This window comes from Morone saxatilis, unplaced genomic scaffold (genome assembly GCF_004916995.1).
Source record: "Morone saxatilis isolate NCDOM2014 unplaced genomic scaffold, NCSU_SB_2.0 Contig23, whole genome shotgun sequence".
NCBI lineage: Eukaryota > Metazoa > Chordata > Actinopteri > Moronidae > Morone > Morone saxatilis.
In genome coordinates this window covers 22,826,876-22,847,448 of record NW_023339796.1, presented here as the reverse complement: position 1 = coordinate 22,847,448, position 20,573 = coordinate 22,826,876, and the positions used below count along the sequence as shown (strand labels likewise).

The 20,573-nt window shown below is 40.9% G+C and overlaps 1 protein-coding gene across 1 annotated transcript; it reads right to left on the bottom strand.

Moving 5' to 3' along the window:
- Positions 1 to 5,264: 5,264 nt before the first annotated feature.
- On the bottom strand, positions 5,265 to 19,145 carry cop1 (COP1 E3 ubiquitin ligase). The gene is made up of 20 exons (XM_035670984.1): positions 18,450 to 19,145; positions 18,240 to 18,299; positions 17,570 to 17,667; positions 17,390 to 17,454; positions 17,113 to 17,232; positions 13,517 to 13,585; positions 13,255 to 13,314; positions 13,027 to 13,106; positions 12,804 to 12,867; positions 12,010 to 12,124; positions 11,551 to 11,686; positions 11,277 to 11,420; positions 10,094 to 10,202; positions 9,837 to 9,918; positions 9,597 to 9,713; positions 8,675 to 8,792; positions 7,896 to 8,020; positions 7,582 to 7,742; positions 7,257 to 7,301; positions 5,265 to 6,345 (listed from the first exon to the last, which is right to left on the bottom strand). The coding sequence occupies exons 1-20, from the start codon at positions 18,800 to 18,802 to the stop codon at positions 6,328 to 6,330; spliced, it is 2,139 nt and encodes a 712-aa protein (XP_035526877.1). The 5' UTR covers positions 18,803 to 19,145; the 3' UTR covers positions 5,265 to 6,327.
- Positions 19,146 to 20,573: the final 1,428 nt, after the last annotated feature.

Genomic DNA, 20,573 nt, shown 5'->3' with positions numbered 1-20,573 from the left:
TGATCACGATTCTGGGCTGATACCGATGTTTAAAATAACAATGTGGCCAATGTTCATACTGAGGGGTTTTTTGTTCTTTTTCCACCTTTTGTGCTGGTGCATGTATTTGTGGGACATTTGTGCCAGTGCTGGAAAATGGAAGAGATCATTTCTCCAATATCCAAGTAGGAAAAAACCAACAAAACCTTCAGCCAATGCAAAACTGACACAACAGATAAACACCGGCCGCTGTAAGCAGTGAATGCAATCTTATTTACCAATAGGCCGATGTTAGTCAACAAGGCATATATTAATGCATCCCTATAAATCCTGATGTGACTTTTGTTGAGGTCTGTACCAAACGAACATGTTATTTTACATCTGGAGAACAACATCTGTAGACCAGGGCAACTCTGCAGCACTACAGGATTTCATCACAATGCTGCTTTCTCACACATACTACCTTTATCAAAAACAAAAACAAAACTGGAGCAGCAAACATATGCAGCTGGCCACATTGCCATTTTAATAATATCCCAATTAATTGTGTAGTCCTAATCAGTTGCACATATATTCTGCAACACTCCTGTCAAATGAGCAGCTTGTAAAGTCTATTAATGCCTTGACTGTCTGGAAAACATCTCTCTACAATAGAAAGGTTTCTGTATTGTTTGCACATACCGAGGGGGTCGTCACATGACAGACTGTGGGAGCCATAAGTGAAAGGGCCAACTCATCTTTGTCAGTCACCAACAGGGTTCCCACTCCTCTGAACAAATCATTTCCCAGGACATTTTCACAGACTTTTATATGACAATACAGGACACAGCTTGCTTACCAACGGCCATATTAAACTGTGGTTTCAGGCAAATTGATCACATTAATTTGGTCAAAGCCCATAAGTAACAGTTCAAATCAGGTAGAGTTTATACAATTTGACAGAAAGTTAAATTGTTCATTACACGTACAATTAACACCGCTGTGCATGTATATCATCACATTATCAACCACAGCAGCAGTAATGTTATCACTAAGGCTGTATGTATGTAGAATTGTTCAGCTTAAGGAGAAATAATAATAAAATATACTCATTCCCGAAAAGATCACTGCAAGTGAGTTCCACATTGCATCTGGTGAACCCGCTCTGAAGTGTCACGCAGTTTATCCAAGCAAAGGCTTGAGTTTCAAACAACAGTTACACCTATGTTTGCCTAGGCGATCTGAGTGAGGGGATCAAATACAAACATTTCCAGGACAACGTAGACTATTTGCAGGATGTTTGGTCATTTGAATCCCCCTCCAGGTGTTTCAATGACTCGTCTGTAAATGTCCACGTTTTGCAAGACGTGTGGGAACCCTGACCAAAACAATTCTGCTCCTCCACCCGTATCCATGACATCCACAGTTTGCCTGTTGGAAAAGGTTTCTGTGGATTGACCGTAAGTATCAGAAGGTCATACAACACAGTTTCCACACCAGCTGGTATCAAATATAAAACGGTCCTTTTGATTGTGCTAACCTAACGCACATATGAAAGCAGTGTTATGCAATGAGAGTGACACTGAGCAACGAGCAGCTGATGAAACTGCTGCTCAAGCACTGAAATACTATCTTCCTTATTACAGGAACACTAGGTCACTAAAGTCCACTCCAGAGAGCCCAAGTAGCCTAAATAAGTAGCATAAGTAATGTAAGGTTAACTAAAAATGGTTCAACTACAGGTTTACGACACAATTGCTGCGTTTGAACCAACTTAAAGACTGGAGCACGGTGGCTGTAAGCTGGCTGGCTGTGAGGGTTATAATTGGTCAGAGTGCTGTTGCCCAACAAAGACCCAAACTACCGGGTGGTAACACAGTCACTAAGTTACGTTCACTTTGATCTGTTCAACGTTAAAATGTGTGACTTGCAGGTAGAAGACCAACATGGAAAGCTAATAGTTAGTCTCGGGATTTGGTAAATAACACAGAAGCACATGTTGTGATAAATAACGGAGTGCAAAGTGTTTAGCAACAAGAGAGCTGTGCTGTCGACGGGTAAAACGTTGGTAAGCTAGGCGGAATAAAAGTTGTTCGGCCCGCTTCACTTAGCTCGCTGGTAGCCAGCAGCTAGCTGAGCTAACGCCGCGGCTAGCAGCGGCAGCGGGTTGTGAAGCTAACGCTGTTCAGCCCTGGTTTCATACCTGGTGCTCCTTCACAACTTCACTCAGACAGGGATAGCGCTCCGAAATCCATCGGTAAAACTTCGGTACTCCCATCTTCAACACGAAAGTCTCAGTCACAGTGGAAGCAGACTGAACTGGGGGACATAAGAACTTGAGTCTGGGTTTGTTTCCAACGGCCGCTCACTAGCTACTTGTCCGTGGTCCGTCTGCTAAAACATTCCGTCGCTGCTGAGAAAACAGTGGTTCCATGTTTTGTTCCCGATCTCCCCCCCCACTCCAGTTGTCTCTACGGATTCCCGCCAGAAAATAAATGGAGAAGGTGAAAAAAAAAAAATTAAATAAAAGCCTAAAGTCATTTAGGAGTTATAATCATGACATTGCTTTTACTAACTATATTATAATATTATAATTTTCACTTCACAAAACAAGTTATTATTGAATTGAGAGATAAAATCTCCTTTTGACATAGGTAAAAATAAGTAGTAAAGTAAAAAATATTGACTTATCATCTCAAAATAATGACTGTGATGCTAAGTCAATATTTTCATAAAGTTTCTCATTATAACAATGTACAGAATATGTTTTCCCCTGTCACATTTGCAGAAATGGGCTCCCGTACTAGAAGGACCTGTCTGATCGGTAAGACAAAAGGAGTGATGACTGTAGCACTGCTTGCCTTTCTCAAACAATGAAAGTGAAACAATATGTTTCCTACAGCTGCCACTAGATGTTATTGAAGAGTCATATTTTACTGATAGTGCCTTACCAAGCACCATTAAACAATTAACAAAGTATGAAGTGAACCCAGAGCACTCAGCTCGTAACAACTAGCTGCTCCTGTGCAGAACAGGAGACTTGCAGATGAATTGATGATTGCTGCATTCCACTTAAGGGAGGTCCTGCTTTTGGCCGCGTTCGCACTGCAGGCCAAGTTGACCCAAATAAGATTTTTTTGCTCATATGTGACTCAGATCTGACTTTTTCATGATAGTGTGAACAGCACAAATCACATGGAATCAGATGTATTCAATTCTGATTTGTGCCACTTTCATATAGGCTCCAAATCAGATTGTAGGTCAGATTGCAATGTGACCAATGATATCAGAATGCATGTTACTTTTACATCAGTCTAGACATTCATCATGTGAGTCACTTCATGACCGTGACCTGTTCACACTGGTATCTCATATAGGCCACTATTAAAAAGTAATGTGAAGAGCCAAACAAAAAAATCTGATCTGAGCAATAAATCAGAATTGAGCGCTGAGGCTTGCAGTGTGAATGTAGCCGGGCTGGTTCACTGTCACTGGAACACTTAATGGAACAGAGCTGTCTGGTACTGTTTTTAATTCCACCTGTTTTTCCTGCTGTGACGAGTCCAAATGTCTGCTGTGCAACCAGTCCATTAGCCATAGCCATTTGGACATGACTCAATTATAAACAGACATGCTCAAAATGGTTAACAAATGAGTTGGAAAGGGTTTTTAAAGATTCATTTTAAATTCAAAAAATATTTTTTCACTCACACACACACACACACACAAGGCTTATAGACATGCAAATGTGGAGAGATGGGCTGCCATGTGTAGTATATTAAGTAGCAATGATGTGAAGATGTGTTGAAGAGAAGTCCGCTGACACCGTCTTGATTGTATATATAAAGGTTTATTACAAAAAGTTCAGCATCATACAAGCACCACGGGAGCTTGGAGAGCATCCAGCCAAATGAACAACTCCGTCTATTTTGCACTGAACATAGGTTTGTATAGGTCTGTTGTTTACTCAAAAAGATAGAAAAGAAACATCTGGTTCTAATACAGATATGAGAGGTAAAAAGAGGGAGATGGGGGTTTTCAAGGTAGCGGTCAGAGGCCATTGAGAGGCCCCTAACCTAAACAGTATTGAGTCAGAATTACGTCGTTGAACCTCATGAACTACTAACACTGCATATGTTAACAAAATCATTTGAACTTATAACAAAATGTAATTTAAATGTATAAGCCTTCAGATACCACACATGTAACACCAGCCTGGGAGCTGATAGAGGCTTGGTACTTCGCTAAAGGGCACCTCACTAGCTACCAGTGCACACTCCATACTATGGTCCAAGTCCCTACTGACTGAGCTGCTACCATCCCCAGAAGGTACTGAAGAAATAATTAAATGTTACGTACGGTTCATAGCAAACAGGATATTAATTACTGGTACAACCTTGAGGTCTTAATTGATGAACAAACAAATGTGTGTGTGTGTGTGTGTGTGTGTAAATGAACACTTATTATGAAGTTCCTGTAAACAAATCCACAGGCAAACACGCCATGCCAATTCCGAGCCTTGATTGTTATTCTGTTCAACATTTCTCTGTAAAACTTTGAGTTCACAGTTCAGAATCTGCATTTCTCATGAAGTTATGGAAAAGGGAAAGGTTTATTTGCTACATATCCTTTTATTGGTGGTGAGAACAAAATGATAACTTTATTTTGGCTCAAGCCACTGCCTACATCAATGGCAAGGCAGGTTAATGGAAGAAATAACAGCCTAACTCCTGACTTAGTTGTGAATTTGGCCAAAACTAACATGTTTCTTTTTTGTTTTTATTTTATTTATTGATTTATTTTTAGACTCTTCTCTCTGTGTCCATGTTTGTTTGCAGAGCTGCAAACAGTTTATGTCCCCCCTGACAATGGAGCTGTGTTTAATTCAAATGTGCAAGTATAAATAAACATTTTATTCAAAGAAGAAAAAATTTGCATGAAGTTGCGTCCCCGTTGAGACCAATGATCCTTTGTTTTCCCAAACATTACAGAAGACTGCATGAAATTTCCTGAGGAACTCGGAGCCACAATGGAAGCATCTTGCGGTAAAAGGTTTCACACATGAAGCTGAACAGCCGCGGGGTTGAGATGACATTTAATGGCTCTCTGGCGTTTCGGCTAATACGGACGTGTTCTGGGAGACTGAAGATTTAACAGATTACCATTTCACACAAGGCTCAAACACCCCATATGAGAGCCATTACCGACCGTAAACACATTACTGAGTCCTACAAGTTCAGTCAAGAGAATCATTGAAGTGCCAAAAATATCTAATAAAAATGTACCCAAACATGACAAAATTGTTTTGAAATAATTTATTCAGTTATACAAATACAAAACACCTCTCTCACTCAGTTATCATAAAATAGGTAGATCTTGGCGGTGTTTACCAAATCCTCTTGATGTCAATGTTGTCAACATGGATCAGTCCTCCACAGTTGTTGTTGAAGCTCAGTTCCTACAGTATGTGAAGAGTAATTCCATTGCTACTTTAAAAGAACTAAATCTGTGAGGTTCTCATTTTCAACAAACAGCTCACACACGTGGAAAAATAATCCAGTTTGATGTAGCATTGCAGATCAATGCCTCAAGTTACACTGATTACAGACAAACATGTCAACTCCCATTTAGTTCTGATAGTGACAGAAATACATTTTCCATAACCCATTGGTCTTCCTTGATTCCAGTACACTACCTCATTCTACACTCTTAAGCCAATAAGGGAACTGACGATACGCTTGACAGAATGAAATTCAAGTCATATTTATTAAAACAGCTTTCTCTCAATCTGAAAAAACACAAAAAACTACACATAAAGGGGGCAAATAGTGACAAACAATGGGGGGGGTTAAAAGCTTCTTGTGAAGACAATTTTTGCATGTCGTTTGTCTTGTGCTTTGGCCTTTAAAAGAGAAAATGCATCACTAGTAGCGTTTGGCTGGATGTACCCTTGAGAGCGACAGCTTAATTAAAAAAAAAAAAAAAGGTACACGTTTTGATTTGACCTAAAACCATAAAGAGGTGTTCTATTGTAGCAGATATAACTTTACTGAAAAGAAACAAAAATGCTTTCTAAAGTCTCTTGTTCCATTTGTGCCCAAACTAGGTCCTCGTTTTTTTTTTTTGTCCCAGTAAAATGACAGCGCATCTGCTCCTGCTATACTGATGCACTGCTCCAAAGTCTTCACTGCTGTCTGAAATTTGGAGCTCATTAAAAGAAGACAGCTTCAGTTCTTTTCAGCTCTCCCAGTGTTGTCGGGTATCCTCGTTCAGCAGGCAGCCTGGGCTCTCCCTGCATCAGACTGATCCTCTGCCGAACAAAGAGAGGCTGACGGCGGTTCTGTCGCACGCTGAAGATGTGGTGCACCTTCAGACGAGCTCAAGTACCTGCGCGGAGAGAAAACAGAGACTGTATAATATCTGTGGCTAGCTGCCGTCACCGATGAGCACAGCCGCTGCTTTGATATGTGATAATCTGTATTGCTGAAGGTATAAAAAGGACAGCACTTCTGATTGCCCCATTAATTCCTGAAATAGAACACCTACACAGTAGTCCCACTGAAATGTCTGTTCGTCGTTCTAAATGAATGCGCTGAAATAAATGAATGAAAAAATAAATAAATCTGAATATCTTATTTCACGGATACTTTGTATAAGCGATCCTCTCACACAGCTGAGCCAAAGGGTTCAGTGAGCTGAGTGAATCAAAATCATCTCATTGCCAAGTCGTATCTAAGGTTTGTCCTATTTACTGGAGTTGTGAACAATGTCAGGCACTGCAAGCGCAGGCTGTGTGGCCCATGGGTCAGCTGTTACCAGGGAAACAGAGTTATGGCTTGTGATGACTGATTGACTGCATAATGCAGGAAAATATAAATGATTGGTGTTCAGTTTATTTTCTTTGACCATGGTATAATTGGAATACTGTACTCTGAGGTGTCCATTATCAGTAATTTCGCTGTTCGTCAGGTTTGGACCTTACTGCTACTGCTGCTACCCTGTACAACGAAGGTGAGGCATTTCTTTTTGTACTCCAAGCATCTAGAAACTATGGTTTACACATTGACTTTGTGTGATGTGCCTTTAAAACAAAAAGCAGGTTACTATCGTATAAGATCACAATACAATGTCATAAAATCAATTGGCAACTATAAGTTCATTGTTTCAGTCATTTTCCAAGCAAAAACATGGAAATTGTTGCTAGATGTAACTACAACAGCAATCTAGCACCTTACACAGGGGGCCTGTGGTTATTACATCATCAGGATTCATATGCAAGTTAAAAAACAAAAACAAACCTTGATTGTTCCTTGACTGTTTGCAGCAATCAGTACATTTGACTCCTGAAAAACAAAGCATCATTAATAAAACACAACATAGTGACAATATTACAATTTGTTTAACAAAACGTGACGTGGAAAGATGAGTATTGTGAGCCAAGAATAGCTTCATTCCTATAGTGTAATTTGTCTTTTCACAGCTCAAACATGTTAGCATTTTGACAAGAGGTGGTGCACATTAACATTTTCTGAGAATACAACAATAATAAACCAGTTGGTGTAATCTTCCTTCTAGTACAGCACATGGACAATGAACAACAGTATAACTCTGAGGTGAACTCACTCCATCAGGCAGAGCTCTCCAGCACACAGCGCTCACAAACTCATTGGTGTCGTCCTCCTTCTTGTCCTTGTCCAGGACGCTCTTCACTGTGTCGAACTTGAATGTTAACAGTGTCTTGGAAAGTCCTTTGTAGTATAGGTACAAGGAGTTGTTTTCACTGCCTGTACAAGCAGACAAACACACGTTTACATTCTAATCATTTTAGGTTTGGTATGTGTGTAGTTACAGGGAGCTGGCTGCCTCGGGGGATGAATGATAAAACATCAGCAAATATCAAGTTCATACAGTGTTACGGATTCATTTACAATCCTTACCACAGGCAACATAGTCTCCATTGGAAGCCAGGCCTACAAAGTTCTTCTCGTTGATGTGACCCTTGAAAGAGCGCAGGCAGTGGGGTTTGTTGACGTTCCACAGCTTCAGCTGACTGTCTGTTGAACTGCCAATTAAAGGGTGTTAATCAGTCAACAACTGGAGGTTTGGTGAGGGTCAAATATCTTTTGAATAATCTGCGGCAGAACATTATCAATTGTCAACATGTAAATCTGAGTTGTTTTTGTTAAATCCATGAAGAAAACATAAATGTGTGTCAGCATTAGTATCAGTCACTGTTCACATGAAGGAGTTTGTATAGAGTGCTGCAGGGATGAGTCCTATAACCTGGAACTGAGTTAGCATTTTAGCACAGTGGACTTTTTCGTGTTTTGTTCTACAACATAAAAATTGTCAGTAAATAGCCCACCTGTGAAATATGAAGCCTTAACGTGATTGCTAACAAGTAGCTAAATGAGACTACAGAGGCTGACAGTGACATTAAACGTCAGCCTGCCTAACAAGGGGACTTATCCCCTGACTGGGCCGTCTTTACAGCCTCAGTGGGTCTATACCCGCACTCTTGCACACTATTCTAACTCAAACTTCCCAACTTGAAGATATTCATTTCAAGATATTTGTCAAGATTATCTTTGTGCATCTGCCCGGTGATTGGGATTCACCCCTGCTGACAGACGGCACCAAAAACATATCCTCCTTGGCTGAGGTGAAAATATAATTTGAGCACAGTAGTGTTAAAAACAAGGCTGAACTGACTTACGCAGAAACTATTTCCTCTCCGTTGACAAACTTGGCGTAGGACACTGCCTTCCTGTGACCTTTGAACACCATGATTGGCTGCTTAGTGTTGCGTAGATCATAGTAGTGGACACAGTGGTCTGCAAGCAAAGAAAAAGATGGTATGCGTTCACAAGGGAGAACACTCGAGCTAGGTGTCCTTCATAACTGGAAACAAGTGTCAGTCATATCCAGGAACCACCGAGGCAGGCAGCCACGGTGAAATGATGGTGCAATGCCTTTGTTGACATTTGCTGCAATGTGTGTTTCTTACACTCCATCAAGTCTGTTTTTGAATGAATGCTACATTATGCCTGCTGGCTTTTATTCCACTGTCCTAACTTTACTCCAGACAGCAAACCCAACAACTTCAAGGTCAAGGAGAGGTTTCATTTTCCAGGCTTAGAGGACTTGGACCTCAGAGACACAGGGAATGGAGTAAATAAGCCGGGGGAAATTCACCGCTGGAGTTCATGTGCTGCTCTGTTCATACAGCGTTAGCTACGTGAAGGATTGTTCTGTGTACAAGAGAATATTTCTAATTCTTATTTCTCCTTTGGGAGAGTCATGAATGACGTTTTCAGAAGTTTCGTCTGGACCACCAGAGTCCGTGTGACCACAAAAGAAATGTAGTAGTCTACAAGAAAAGAGTGCAGTGGTGTGAGGTGTTGTCAAGAGTGCAACGAGAATAATACATCACAACGAGAGAAAAACAAGACGCTTTGCCTGAAAAGAGACACATTGTCATGTCTTTTCCCCCTGTGGACAGATCCTGTATATAACCTGTAAGTATAACCTGTAAGCCTACTCATACACTACACATTACAACAATTGTTTGCATCAGTAATCAACAGTGACTTTACAGGACAAAGACCACACAAGTCTGAAGCCAATCCTGACCTTACCTGCACAGCCAAAGGCCAGATGATACCTGGAGGTTGGACTGAATTTTACACAGCAGACATTGGCCTTGGCCTCGATGCTGGCCACCGAGTTGTCAAGATTGGTTGACCATAACTTCACTGAAACAAAACACAGACATGTCAGCTATTCCACTGGGGGGAAAAGTGGGATGGAACAGAAGTTGGGGAGGTAGAGGAGGATTCATGTCTGAAAAGCCCTCAGACGTAGTATTCCTCAGTTACCTTTAGCATCATCAGAACCGGAGGCTAAGAGCTTAGGGTCCATCAGATTGAAGTCAACACTCCAACACCTTTTTTCATGTTCCTGAAAAATAAAGAAGAGGAAACCTTAAAAATGCTATTAGATATAATTGATCAAATAGAAACTTGAAAGCAATCAGTGTAGTCAAATGTGCAGTTCGGTATTGTACAGTATTAATAAGAATGGAAATAGAGCCCTCATCATGAAAAAGTGATGCTCTAAGACTTATCTATCATACCTGGTAGACTTTGGACCTCTGGCCAGTGAATCCATCCCACAGGATGACAGTACCTTCGTAGTCACTGCTGGCCAGAAGGTTCTTGTGATAGCTGCTCCAGCTGATACAGCTACAACAAACAAGGTTCGGATCACTTTCACTTTCAGACTCGTTCACGCAGTTGGTCACATTCTTAACGAGTGCTTCATTTACCGTTTCTTTCGACTACTGACCTGGGTTTTTACAAATCTATGCCACAGAAAGAGTTTGATCTATAGAGAGCTGAACAAACGTACAGCTCATCCCCTGGCAGTGGTGGAAAGTAACCAAGTACGTTGAATGAAGTATTGTACTAAAGTACAACTTTGAAGTTCTTTTTAGTGTTTTAGTTTTCTGCTAGAAGGCAGCTGATGGTTGAGTTTCATTACCAGCATGGATATTTAACGACGTGGAATGAGAATCAACAATGAACTCTCTTTCTCGCCTCCGATTGGTTGTTTTTGTCCAGGCCACGTGGATTCTTGCAAATTCCATTAGGAGCACTAGGAGGAGCCAGAGGTAGCTAATTTTTTTTTTTCAGCAAGAAAACAAAAAGTTATTTTTTATCAAAATGACCTACTGCAGCTTTAAGTGAAATCTTGTATGACTTTTACTTGGAGAGTAGTTTTACAGAGTGGTGTTGGTACTTTTACCTAAAAGGTGGGGTCAGTCATTCTGGAGAATGATTCCAGCAAACTGGGAGCACAAACACCACCTGTTTGTGATGTGTGGCTCGCTCCAAGCCACTTTGGTGGTTTCACATTTTCCATAACTCACAGTGTCGGTATTTGACAACCAGGAAATGAGACTCAACAATCAAATATCTTTCTCCAGAATGACTGACCTCACTTTTGAGTAAATATGTGAGTATTTCTTCCACCACTGTGCCCTGGTATAAAAGTAATATGGGTACATGTTCTTTTTTCTTCTTTGTGCTATTATGGACATATGTAATAACAGGTGACTTCTATCACATAATGTACTTAATAAAAATACATTTTGTTTAGTAAATGATGAAACAAGGGGTCAGCTGCTGCAGATTTAGCCTATATCATCTGGGTGACAAACAGTTTCTCTCGTGGGTTTACAAGGAAATCAGCACCATTGCCAGCACGGCACTGTAGGATCTGAAACATGTCCACAAGTCCCAAATGACTTCCCTTACCTGATTTTGGAATTGCAGGTCATTTCGTTAACAGGGTAGTGGATGTCCACTGCATCCTGGATCACTGTGCCGTACTCAAACACCTTGATCTTCTTGGTCACTCCAGCAATGGCAAAGTAGTCACAGTCACGGTCAAACTCAATACTGAAACACAAGTCAGAACAGTGAGTGGGCTGATAAAAAAAAAAAAACCCTCATATACCCAGCCAATTCTTTACAAAATGTTAATAATCACACTGAGCGATATACAAGTTTGCCCTTTTCCTTTTTGTACCTGGAGACAATACTGGAGCCGTTATAGAGGTCACTGGCGTACGAGAGGGTGGCGAGTGGCCGCACAGAATTGTAGCGGGTGAACTTAGACAGGCACTCCATGAAATCATCCAGCTGGTTTAGGTTCCTGCCCTCATCTGTACACAAGAGACAAACACTATTCAAATACTCCTCACAAGGAGCAGTGAGGACATGGACTATATACTGTGTGTTGTGGAAAAAGAGGGAAAATATAACCGTACTGAATGAGGAAGGGGTTCCTTGTTACAGTTTACAGCAATTTATTCTTATCAGATCAATATAACAACCTCATATATACTTATGTCCTTGCTTCATGCAATTATAGGCTTATCGAATGATGTACAGAATCAGAACAACAGATATCTGACTGCAGATGTTTCCAGACAAATTTCTGACAACTGTGAGAGAACCACGCCACCGTTCACTAACTGCTTAGTACCTGTGATGCGTGACATTTTGTTGGAGAAGTAGCACTGCTCTAGATCCTCAAAATGAGCAGTCAGCCTCTTCCTCCTTGACGCCAGGGTGCTGTTGTACCAGGTCTGTCTCTTGCCCTGGCAAAACAATTCCAAGTGTTTAAAAGTACAGTACAAAGTAGTTTTACTGTGAATTTTGGGGTTACTTCCATTCTGACTATTACAGTGTCTGTGAATTTTTTATTTTTTAAATAGTGGAGAAACTTTTTCTCAAGAGGGCAAAAACAATGGCCTACGTCCTTATCATAAAAAAAACGTTCAAATAAAAGCTGTGGAAATAAATAGTTAGAAAACACTTCTGTAGGCCTGTCACCATAAGTACTTTTGTTGGATGATATATTGTCCCACAAATAACTGCGAAAAACAATAATAGTCATTTTAAGACCACTTTATGCCACTGATACAATGATTCAGACATTGGAATTGTAATGTGAAAAAAAACGTTGAACATAAAAATCCTAAATTAAACATTAAGGCACTGCTCTCAAGTCTAATGATGATAGGAAAATCCTGCTGTCTATTCTGGCATGATGTTGGCTAGAGTGTTGGTGGCATCCTTATGTAAACAAACATGCATGTAAACACATCAGGCAACACCGATTAGTCACGTCCATATATTGCATGATGAGTCGATAACATAATTATCGTGACAGGTCAACCGGCAAGACGATAAAAATAACAGACGTGAATCTCAAAGAGGGTTAGAGATGGATTCAAAAGCAATCAGTCACACAGCATGGGTGTTTCTCTGACATACCTGGGTTGTTCCACCAAATCCTGGAGGCTGGCTGTAGTCTGGTGGGTCAATAATACTACTGCAGCTACTCAACAAACAAACAAAAAACAGATAGACAGATACATACAGTAAGACATGTGCTTAGTTATCGGCTCCTTCATAAAGGTATAGTAGTTATTAAAAAAGCAAAAAACTAAATATCTGCTGAGTGTGGTTGGTTGGATGATTTACAGTACTGGTGTACCTGGGTGCTGGTGAGGGAGCCTCGACATTAGGCACCGTACACTCGGCCTCCATCATCGGAGAGTACAGCCCGCTCATTTCCTGGAAAAAGACGGTTATAACATGTTTGTCTATCTTAAACTGTGATAGACAAGATCATGTGATTTAATAATCCTGCATGCTGCTCCTCTACCTTTCCTTTTAGAACATACCGCAGCGTAAACAGGGGTTTGGTAACGCATGACTTTACCTCCACACGCTTAATGTCCTCTTCGAGAAAGTTGAGCTCTTTCTGTAGCTGCTCCAGTTGCTGTTGAGAGGACCACAAACAGATTAATATATGTCTGCATGTGGACGTCTTTAAAATCATTTCACAACATCATGTTTTGTTTTCGTGTGTGTTTGTGTGCTTTATTTGTACCGAGTATGAGTTTTCTCCAATACATAAATATTTTCCATTTTAAATTATTCTTGAAAATTGCACTGTGTTCCTAACAGAGCAGTTTGTGTACCTCTCTCTTGTTTCTCCTGGCTTCTTTAAGGAACTCCATGAGGATTTGTCTCTGAGCTGCTTGGGATTCCTAGTGGAGAGACAGACATGCATAACCTCAAACAACTGAGTGAAGCTGCAGGACACTCTGCTTATCCTCTAAAGACATAATGTCATATAAAAAACGTTTTTAGTCGCCAGTGGGGAAAACATTTTGAACACTATAGCTCTAGTCCCAATAGGTGTTCATTCCATTTCTAACATCTGTTTTTGCTAACAAGAGTAAAATGATTTAGAAAAGCCACTTTAAAGCTTATGATCTCACACACACACAGTTGAGTTTTTAGCGGATTCCTGTATATGACCTTAAATGTACAAACAAGACCACCAGCGACAAGATGAGCTGCTTATATTTCCTCTACACTGAGAATGAATGCGCAAGGAAGTTAAACCCAGAGCAGATTGTGGAAGACTTCACGGCAAATGCAACAGCAAATTCACTGGTGACTCTAACTTAGCCTCCAGAGGCAATCTTCCTCTGTATTTTCTGGCGTGGGCATTTAATTAAGTAAAATGAAAGTTATAGTACAGTTCTACTACCCTTTCCATCTCTAGTGCTTCCATTTAAACTAAAGTGCTGTTGTGAAGAAAGAATTATGAAAATGAGGCACAGATTATTAGGAGAAAATATGTTATTCAATTCAACTACAGGAAACAATCCCAAACCCAAGGGTTTATGGGTGTTGGAAGATGATTTTTGACAACTGTGGCTACAAGTTTCTCATGCTTTGAATGTCTGGCATAACAGAATTAACCAAGAGCAGGAAGTCAACTCATATTTTGGACTGATGCTCTTATTTGGCCATTTCTTTGTGCGGTCTAAACTAATACAAACAGCAGAGAAGGTAAGCAGCAGCATCCACTGCAGATATTTCCATCAGGGTTTGCTTAAAGGCTCAGTCCTTGATGAAACTCCACCACCATTATCACTCACAAAGGGAGTAAAGAGTAACGTGTCAAGGAGTAATCAAGGCCAGTATTTCTAATCTTGTACACTAGTGGTTTCCAACCCGGGGGACTTCACGGGGCGGTCACAAGGCTTTCTTGATTTTAGGGGTGTAAGAAAACCACTTAAGAAAAATGTAATACAGACAGAGAATTGATTAAAAAGTTCCTAAAAATATCACTAGAACACATCTCTGATGAAATGATCTGCTCAAAATCCATCCAAATATTGTTTCACACAAACTTCTCGCAGTTATGACACTATATATGCTACACTATATGTGCAAATTACCACCAAAACCTCCACCAAATGCAATCCCTACATGTAGATCTGAAATATCTAACCCACAACTGGTATATTAAAATGAATGACCACAACACACAAGTCAGAAGATGATTTAGCAAATGATTTGGTTGGTGAGTATAAAAAGGTAGGGACATGGCCCTACCAGTTTGAAGATGCTGCTCAAACATCCCTACCAGTATTATACTGACTCAAACAATCTCTTCATTTGATGTCCTCATAGAGTTATCAGGCCTGTGTGTTTCTGCAAAAAGTGGAGCGTCAAAGGGCGAGACATGGGGATACCTGACGATCTGGCAACCTTTTTAAAGGTGTACTGCGCATTGTGGATTTTACCATCCAAGAGCACACCAAGCAATCATGTTGCTGTAGTAAACGACTGATTTGAAGCCTGTGTGCTTTCCAAAGCCATAGATGGAGAAGTCTGACCTATAAGCAACATCATGTTGCTGTGCAGCTGCCAAATATATACTGTCTTGTTCCCTGTGTACCCACAGCAAGAAGAAGGAGACAACGGTTTATTTAACAACTATGAGGAAGGACAGGGTGGGTGAAATGTATCATAAACTGTCTACAGGCTGATGTCATCATATCATAAACATACACACACAAAGAAGAGTTAAGGAGAGACTGGGAGCGAGTGTTTACCAGAACATGACTCAAACCTATCTGTTTTGCAGTTTCTTGTTACTTATCGACAGACAAAATACACAGTTACCAATAAATGTGCAACAGGCTATCAGTTACTGGTCTAGTGGTTTATATGACAGCCAAACAGAGAGACACGTGCCTGTGTTTGTGTGTGAAGGAGACAGCAATAAAGATAAGCATGCGTTTGACGGAGAGAAAGGTAAAAGGTGGAGCTCCCTCTGGAAGGCAATCTCAACAATGTGAACAATTGTTCACAGTGTTTACGGTTTAAAAAAAAAAAGAAAAACAGTCAAATGTCTCGTCCCATGTGAGGCGAGTCAGGGACTTTCAAACACTATGCCTGCGGACACTCAAAGACAGTGCTGATGTGACACAACACAAGGCAACAGGATAGGTTGCGGCTCTTACTTCTCTTTCCTATGAGAGGGATTGTCAAAAACAATACAAAAAGGGGATGTTCCAGGCTATTCTGACAGAGTGATGTGCAACAGGTTTTACTCAGTGTCTGTGTAATCCAGGAAACACACATATCCACTGCCGCAGTGCCCACATCAACCATGAGTAAAATCTAAAACACTGCCTGAAGCATCTCCCTGCAGGAATGTGTTTACTGCACAACCTAATGCATGACATTCACACGTCAGTGTTCGTTCTGTAACAGGACGAGCTCTGCCCCCCTAAACGTTGATTGATCTTTTATATTATTAAATAGATTCTCTTTTCTTATTGTCAGGATAAATGCTAATGGTCCCAAACACATCCTGTGATAATTTGACTTTTTAAGACCTCTAAATGTGGTATTCACAAGGTCATAAAAGAATCCAATACCTTTTTCACTGGCATGTAAGTAAAAGAGTAAAAGGCCCACAATTATTTATTAAGAGCCTTCCCACACCTTCTTAAACATCCAATTCAATGACTTCTAAAATGACTTTCTAGGCCCAGTTCCCTCAAACTCAAGGACCCTGACATAGTTTGACACACGGATTAAAGTTATTACTGCACTGAGAATTTTTTACAATGACAACTGGCAGCGTTCAGAAAAGCAACTGAAAAGAGAGAGAGGCTAAATCAATTACATTTCGAAAATTGCAACCGCCAAGTTAAAGCAGTTTTTGATAGAATTAACACCTGCCCATTAAGAGTAGAGTAGCTTCCTAGCTCCTGTAGCAAAGCTAGCAGTAGCAGCAGTGTTTGGTGCAGGTCTGATGCTGACTCAAACTCCACTGAAAAGAACTGAACGGCCTCCAGCATGTTGCACCAGGATAACTGCCTACTGGTGGCAAAAACTATACAATTTGAATAACTTCTAAGTATTTGTGAGTGAACTGAATTCAGTGCTGTATAAGACTTTTCCAGAGCTGCAGATACCCTGGACTCCCTACGCCGCCCTGTCATAATCATGTGGTCACTTCATTAAACTGTCGTGCGTAGTTAGCCCCTATCAAGCTGTGTAAATCCTGCATTTAGTAAGTGACCCTCATCTTCCTCCTTTAACACGGACCAACAGGTTATGAGTCAGCTGTGACTCAAATAATCAGCACTACACTGTTTTATTATTGAATATTGTTCTGTGTGAATCTAAGCAGCCACAATTCAGATGCAAAATACAGGAAACGGTTGGCACCAAAGAAAATCGCCCTTAGACCCTCACTTACTGCCTCCAGCTGCTTCTTCTTCTGGACCAGGAGCTCCAGCATCAGATTGACATTTGCCAGGTCCAAGTTCTCCTGGTCAGGACTCAACACATCCTGGAACACCTGCCACCTAGACCCGTTCTGGGAGGTGGTCAGAGATGCTGATCAGTTACAACTTGTGGAGACTCCCACTTAGTCATGACCCTAAAAGCCAGGCTTCCTAACAATGTGAGCATGAGGAGAAGAAGAGTGTGTGGGAGAGGCAAAGAAGTCACAGGATAATATGTGCCGTACTTACAGGATGATCTAACTTTAGTCTCTTCTCCTCCGACCTTTGCTTTTGTTTAAGAATCAGTTCGTTGACTGCAAGACAGAAAACTATTTCAGAATGATGTTCTGATCATCAGACAGCAGAAAAGAATATCGAGCAGCACCGTAGACATAAACAAACCTCAACCTTTGGATTTCAAATACCTACCAAGGAAGTTTGGGTAAAGCTGATCCACATTGTCAACAATATAGTTGCACTTGGGACATCTGTTGCTGTCCTCCAGACTCTGGCGGATACACTTGAAACTGCAGGAGGGAGAAACAAGTGAATACTGTGGAAATAACTGAAGCAGTGCAAGGAAGAGAGGACAGAAGAACACTGTTGCAGTGTGTTAGTGGTAATTAAGTTAAGCCAAACTTAACGGCGCTGAGATGCCCACGTATAACCAAGCACAGACAAGTTGGACTTCTCTATTCTCATGTTGCTTTTTTTACTTGTTTTTCCTTAATGTTTTAGTGTCAACTATCCCGTTTGCCCATGGCCATCACTCATCCTACATGCACACATATTCATGGCAAATTTTAAGTCCAAAACAATCTAAATACTATGAAATAATTTGCATTTGCATGTAAAAGGCTTGTTTAGTGATTGGGCGAAGTGCTGGACAGGTGGAGGAGCAGAAGGTTGTGTCTTCTTCTGTCCCGACAGGTAAACGTCATCCATACACGAAATGTGCACACTTATATTTGTATGCAAAAGTCTTTATGAGTGGCGGTCTGGTGTGTAAAGTGCCTCTGTGTCACTGTCCTCAAACATCCTTTAAATCATTGGCTGTGAAACAACTGTCCCACCGCCTCAGCTACAACTCAACACTTACCAAAAACTGTGCCCACACTTTGTCATGTGTGCCTCTTCTATCATTTCGAAGCAAATGGGACTGGAAGAGACAAAAAGCCGTGTTAAGTGCATGTCAAACTGGAGCTTTCAAACTTCTGAAACACTGGAAGCTTTCAAAATGCCCTGCAACTACAGTTTACGGGGAAAAAAAACACAATTTTCAAAAGCTCCCACTGCAGAGAAAACTAACCAGACAAAGTCGTTGCTTTTATCTTCGTATGAGTTCAAGAGGCCGTTGTATAGGGGTGTTTGATGGAGGGATTTCTTCCTGCTGCCCGAGGACGCAGAGGGTCTGCTCAGGGAAGCAAACCCGCCCCGGGACGACGGTACGGCGGCCAAAGTTGGCACCGACAAGCCGCCGTCGCCGGCTGCTGCCAGCGTCCGGGAGGGCACAACATTTCCAGAATTGTTCCCATTACTTGTGACTGCGCTGCTGCCCCCGCCGCCGTTAGTGTTCCCGGTGCCCCCCGTGCTGTTGCTACTTGTGCCGGGCACTGAACTCGCCCCACCAGCGTTTAGCTGTGGCCGGTTGCTCGACATCATGCAAGGCCGACTAGAAACTCCCCAAAATCCGCTGCGTTGCTGTTCAAAGCATCCGGACACTGCTGCTATTTGGCTACTTTAGCAGGTTGGCTAGCTAGCTGGCTCGCTTATGTGCTAGCATCCTGGGAGAAAGCAACAGTCCCAAACATCCGGCGTATTTAAACCTGTCCGTCGGTGTCTGCCTCACTGTTGTCACTGACGGCGTATTGGAAGATTACTGTAATATAAAGGACAAAAAGACACGGACATTGAAACGGACAATAGTATAAACACAACTGCGTTGTGCAAGAGATTAGCCGGCTAGCTACTGTTAGCTACGGAGAGGACTCTCTTGAATTTCCTCGATTACCCAGGTACCCAGTGTGCTCCCGGCTTTCAACTACCGCCCTCTGGCGAGAAGGAGTTTAACTGCGCAGACAGTATTATCCATACTTCTAAATACCACAGCTGTCAATTTGGTTTTAATGATGTGATTCTCACCAGAACAATTAGCATTGTTTTCTGGCTGAACTCATTATTTAATTAACATCAGCAAGACAAATAAAAAGCCACATTTTACTGTAATTCAGATGTGTTTTCTTCAACTCCATGGCAACTTGTAAGGCTGTACTTTGTGTTGTTTTCGTACTTAATTACACTATTTTGTAAGGTATTTCCAGTATTTTTTCTCTTCCATTTATCCAGCTGAACTGGATAATGAATGTGTGAGAAATGTATCTCATCTCAAAGATCTACTTCCTAGACTTTTCTGAGCTTTCAACAACATCTCATATTGTTAAAACCTCAGAAAAAGCACATAAATAGACTTCTGATTTAAGAATATTATGCCACAAATTTAATAAACACACAGAAGTAAAATACTACAAAACATTTCAAGTAGGAAAGATTATTTAAAGTCATTTTGCATTGGATGATGCCATTTTTCTGGCTACTCAGTGTATGGACTAGCATAATCTTTTAGACTTAAATCAAATGTATTATCCATGTTCAGTGTCTTTTTATCTGGCCATGCTAAATAATTCCCTCATTTTTAGTTGAAACTCAGGATAAACCGCAAAAGCCATACTGGCAAACTGTACACCATATGGAATGTGATCAAAATGTTGCATTAAATAAGAGCAAATTAAGGGCTTCCCATCAGTTTTGTTGGATGTAGCCAATATTCTATATTTAATATTAATACAAAAATATCACAATATGCACAAAATGATTCCTAAGAGGTTAAAAATGGCCACCTCAGAAAATTATAGGAACATCATGATTATTTCTTAGGATATAAAACACAGGTTCCTTTTTGAAGAGTATAATGATTTCAGTGTCTCCTCATATTTGTCATTTCTTTCACACGATATTGCCTTTACATCAAAAAAACAAAAACAAAAAACCGAGCAGGTAGGTCACATCCACAAAGTGCAGGCCAGCAGCCGGGCCAAGAAAAACAGTGTCATGTCATCCAAGCATCCACCTGCAGCTCTGCAAATAAAACCTAAGGAGCACTAACGTATTCACGCTCACAGTTTATGCAGGCCTGCTACTTGCTTTTCCATTTTTACCTCCACGTGGGCAAACAAGGGGTCCTCCACGTAGTCACGCACAACATGGATTTTCCCATGTTTTTGTTTGCGGAAGAAGTTTATATGTATCATTACAGAGCTCAGTTAGGATGTGTAATAAGGTTCTCAGCAAGAGGAAAATTACTGGATACATCGAAGAGTAAATTAATTTCCCTGAGAAGGACCACCGTGTGCATGTAAAATGTCTTTTTGGGCTG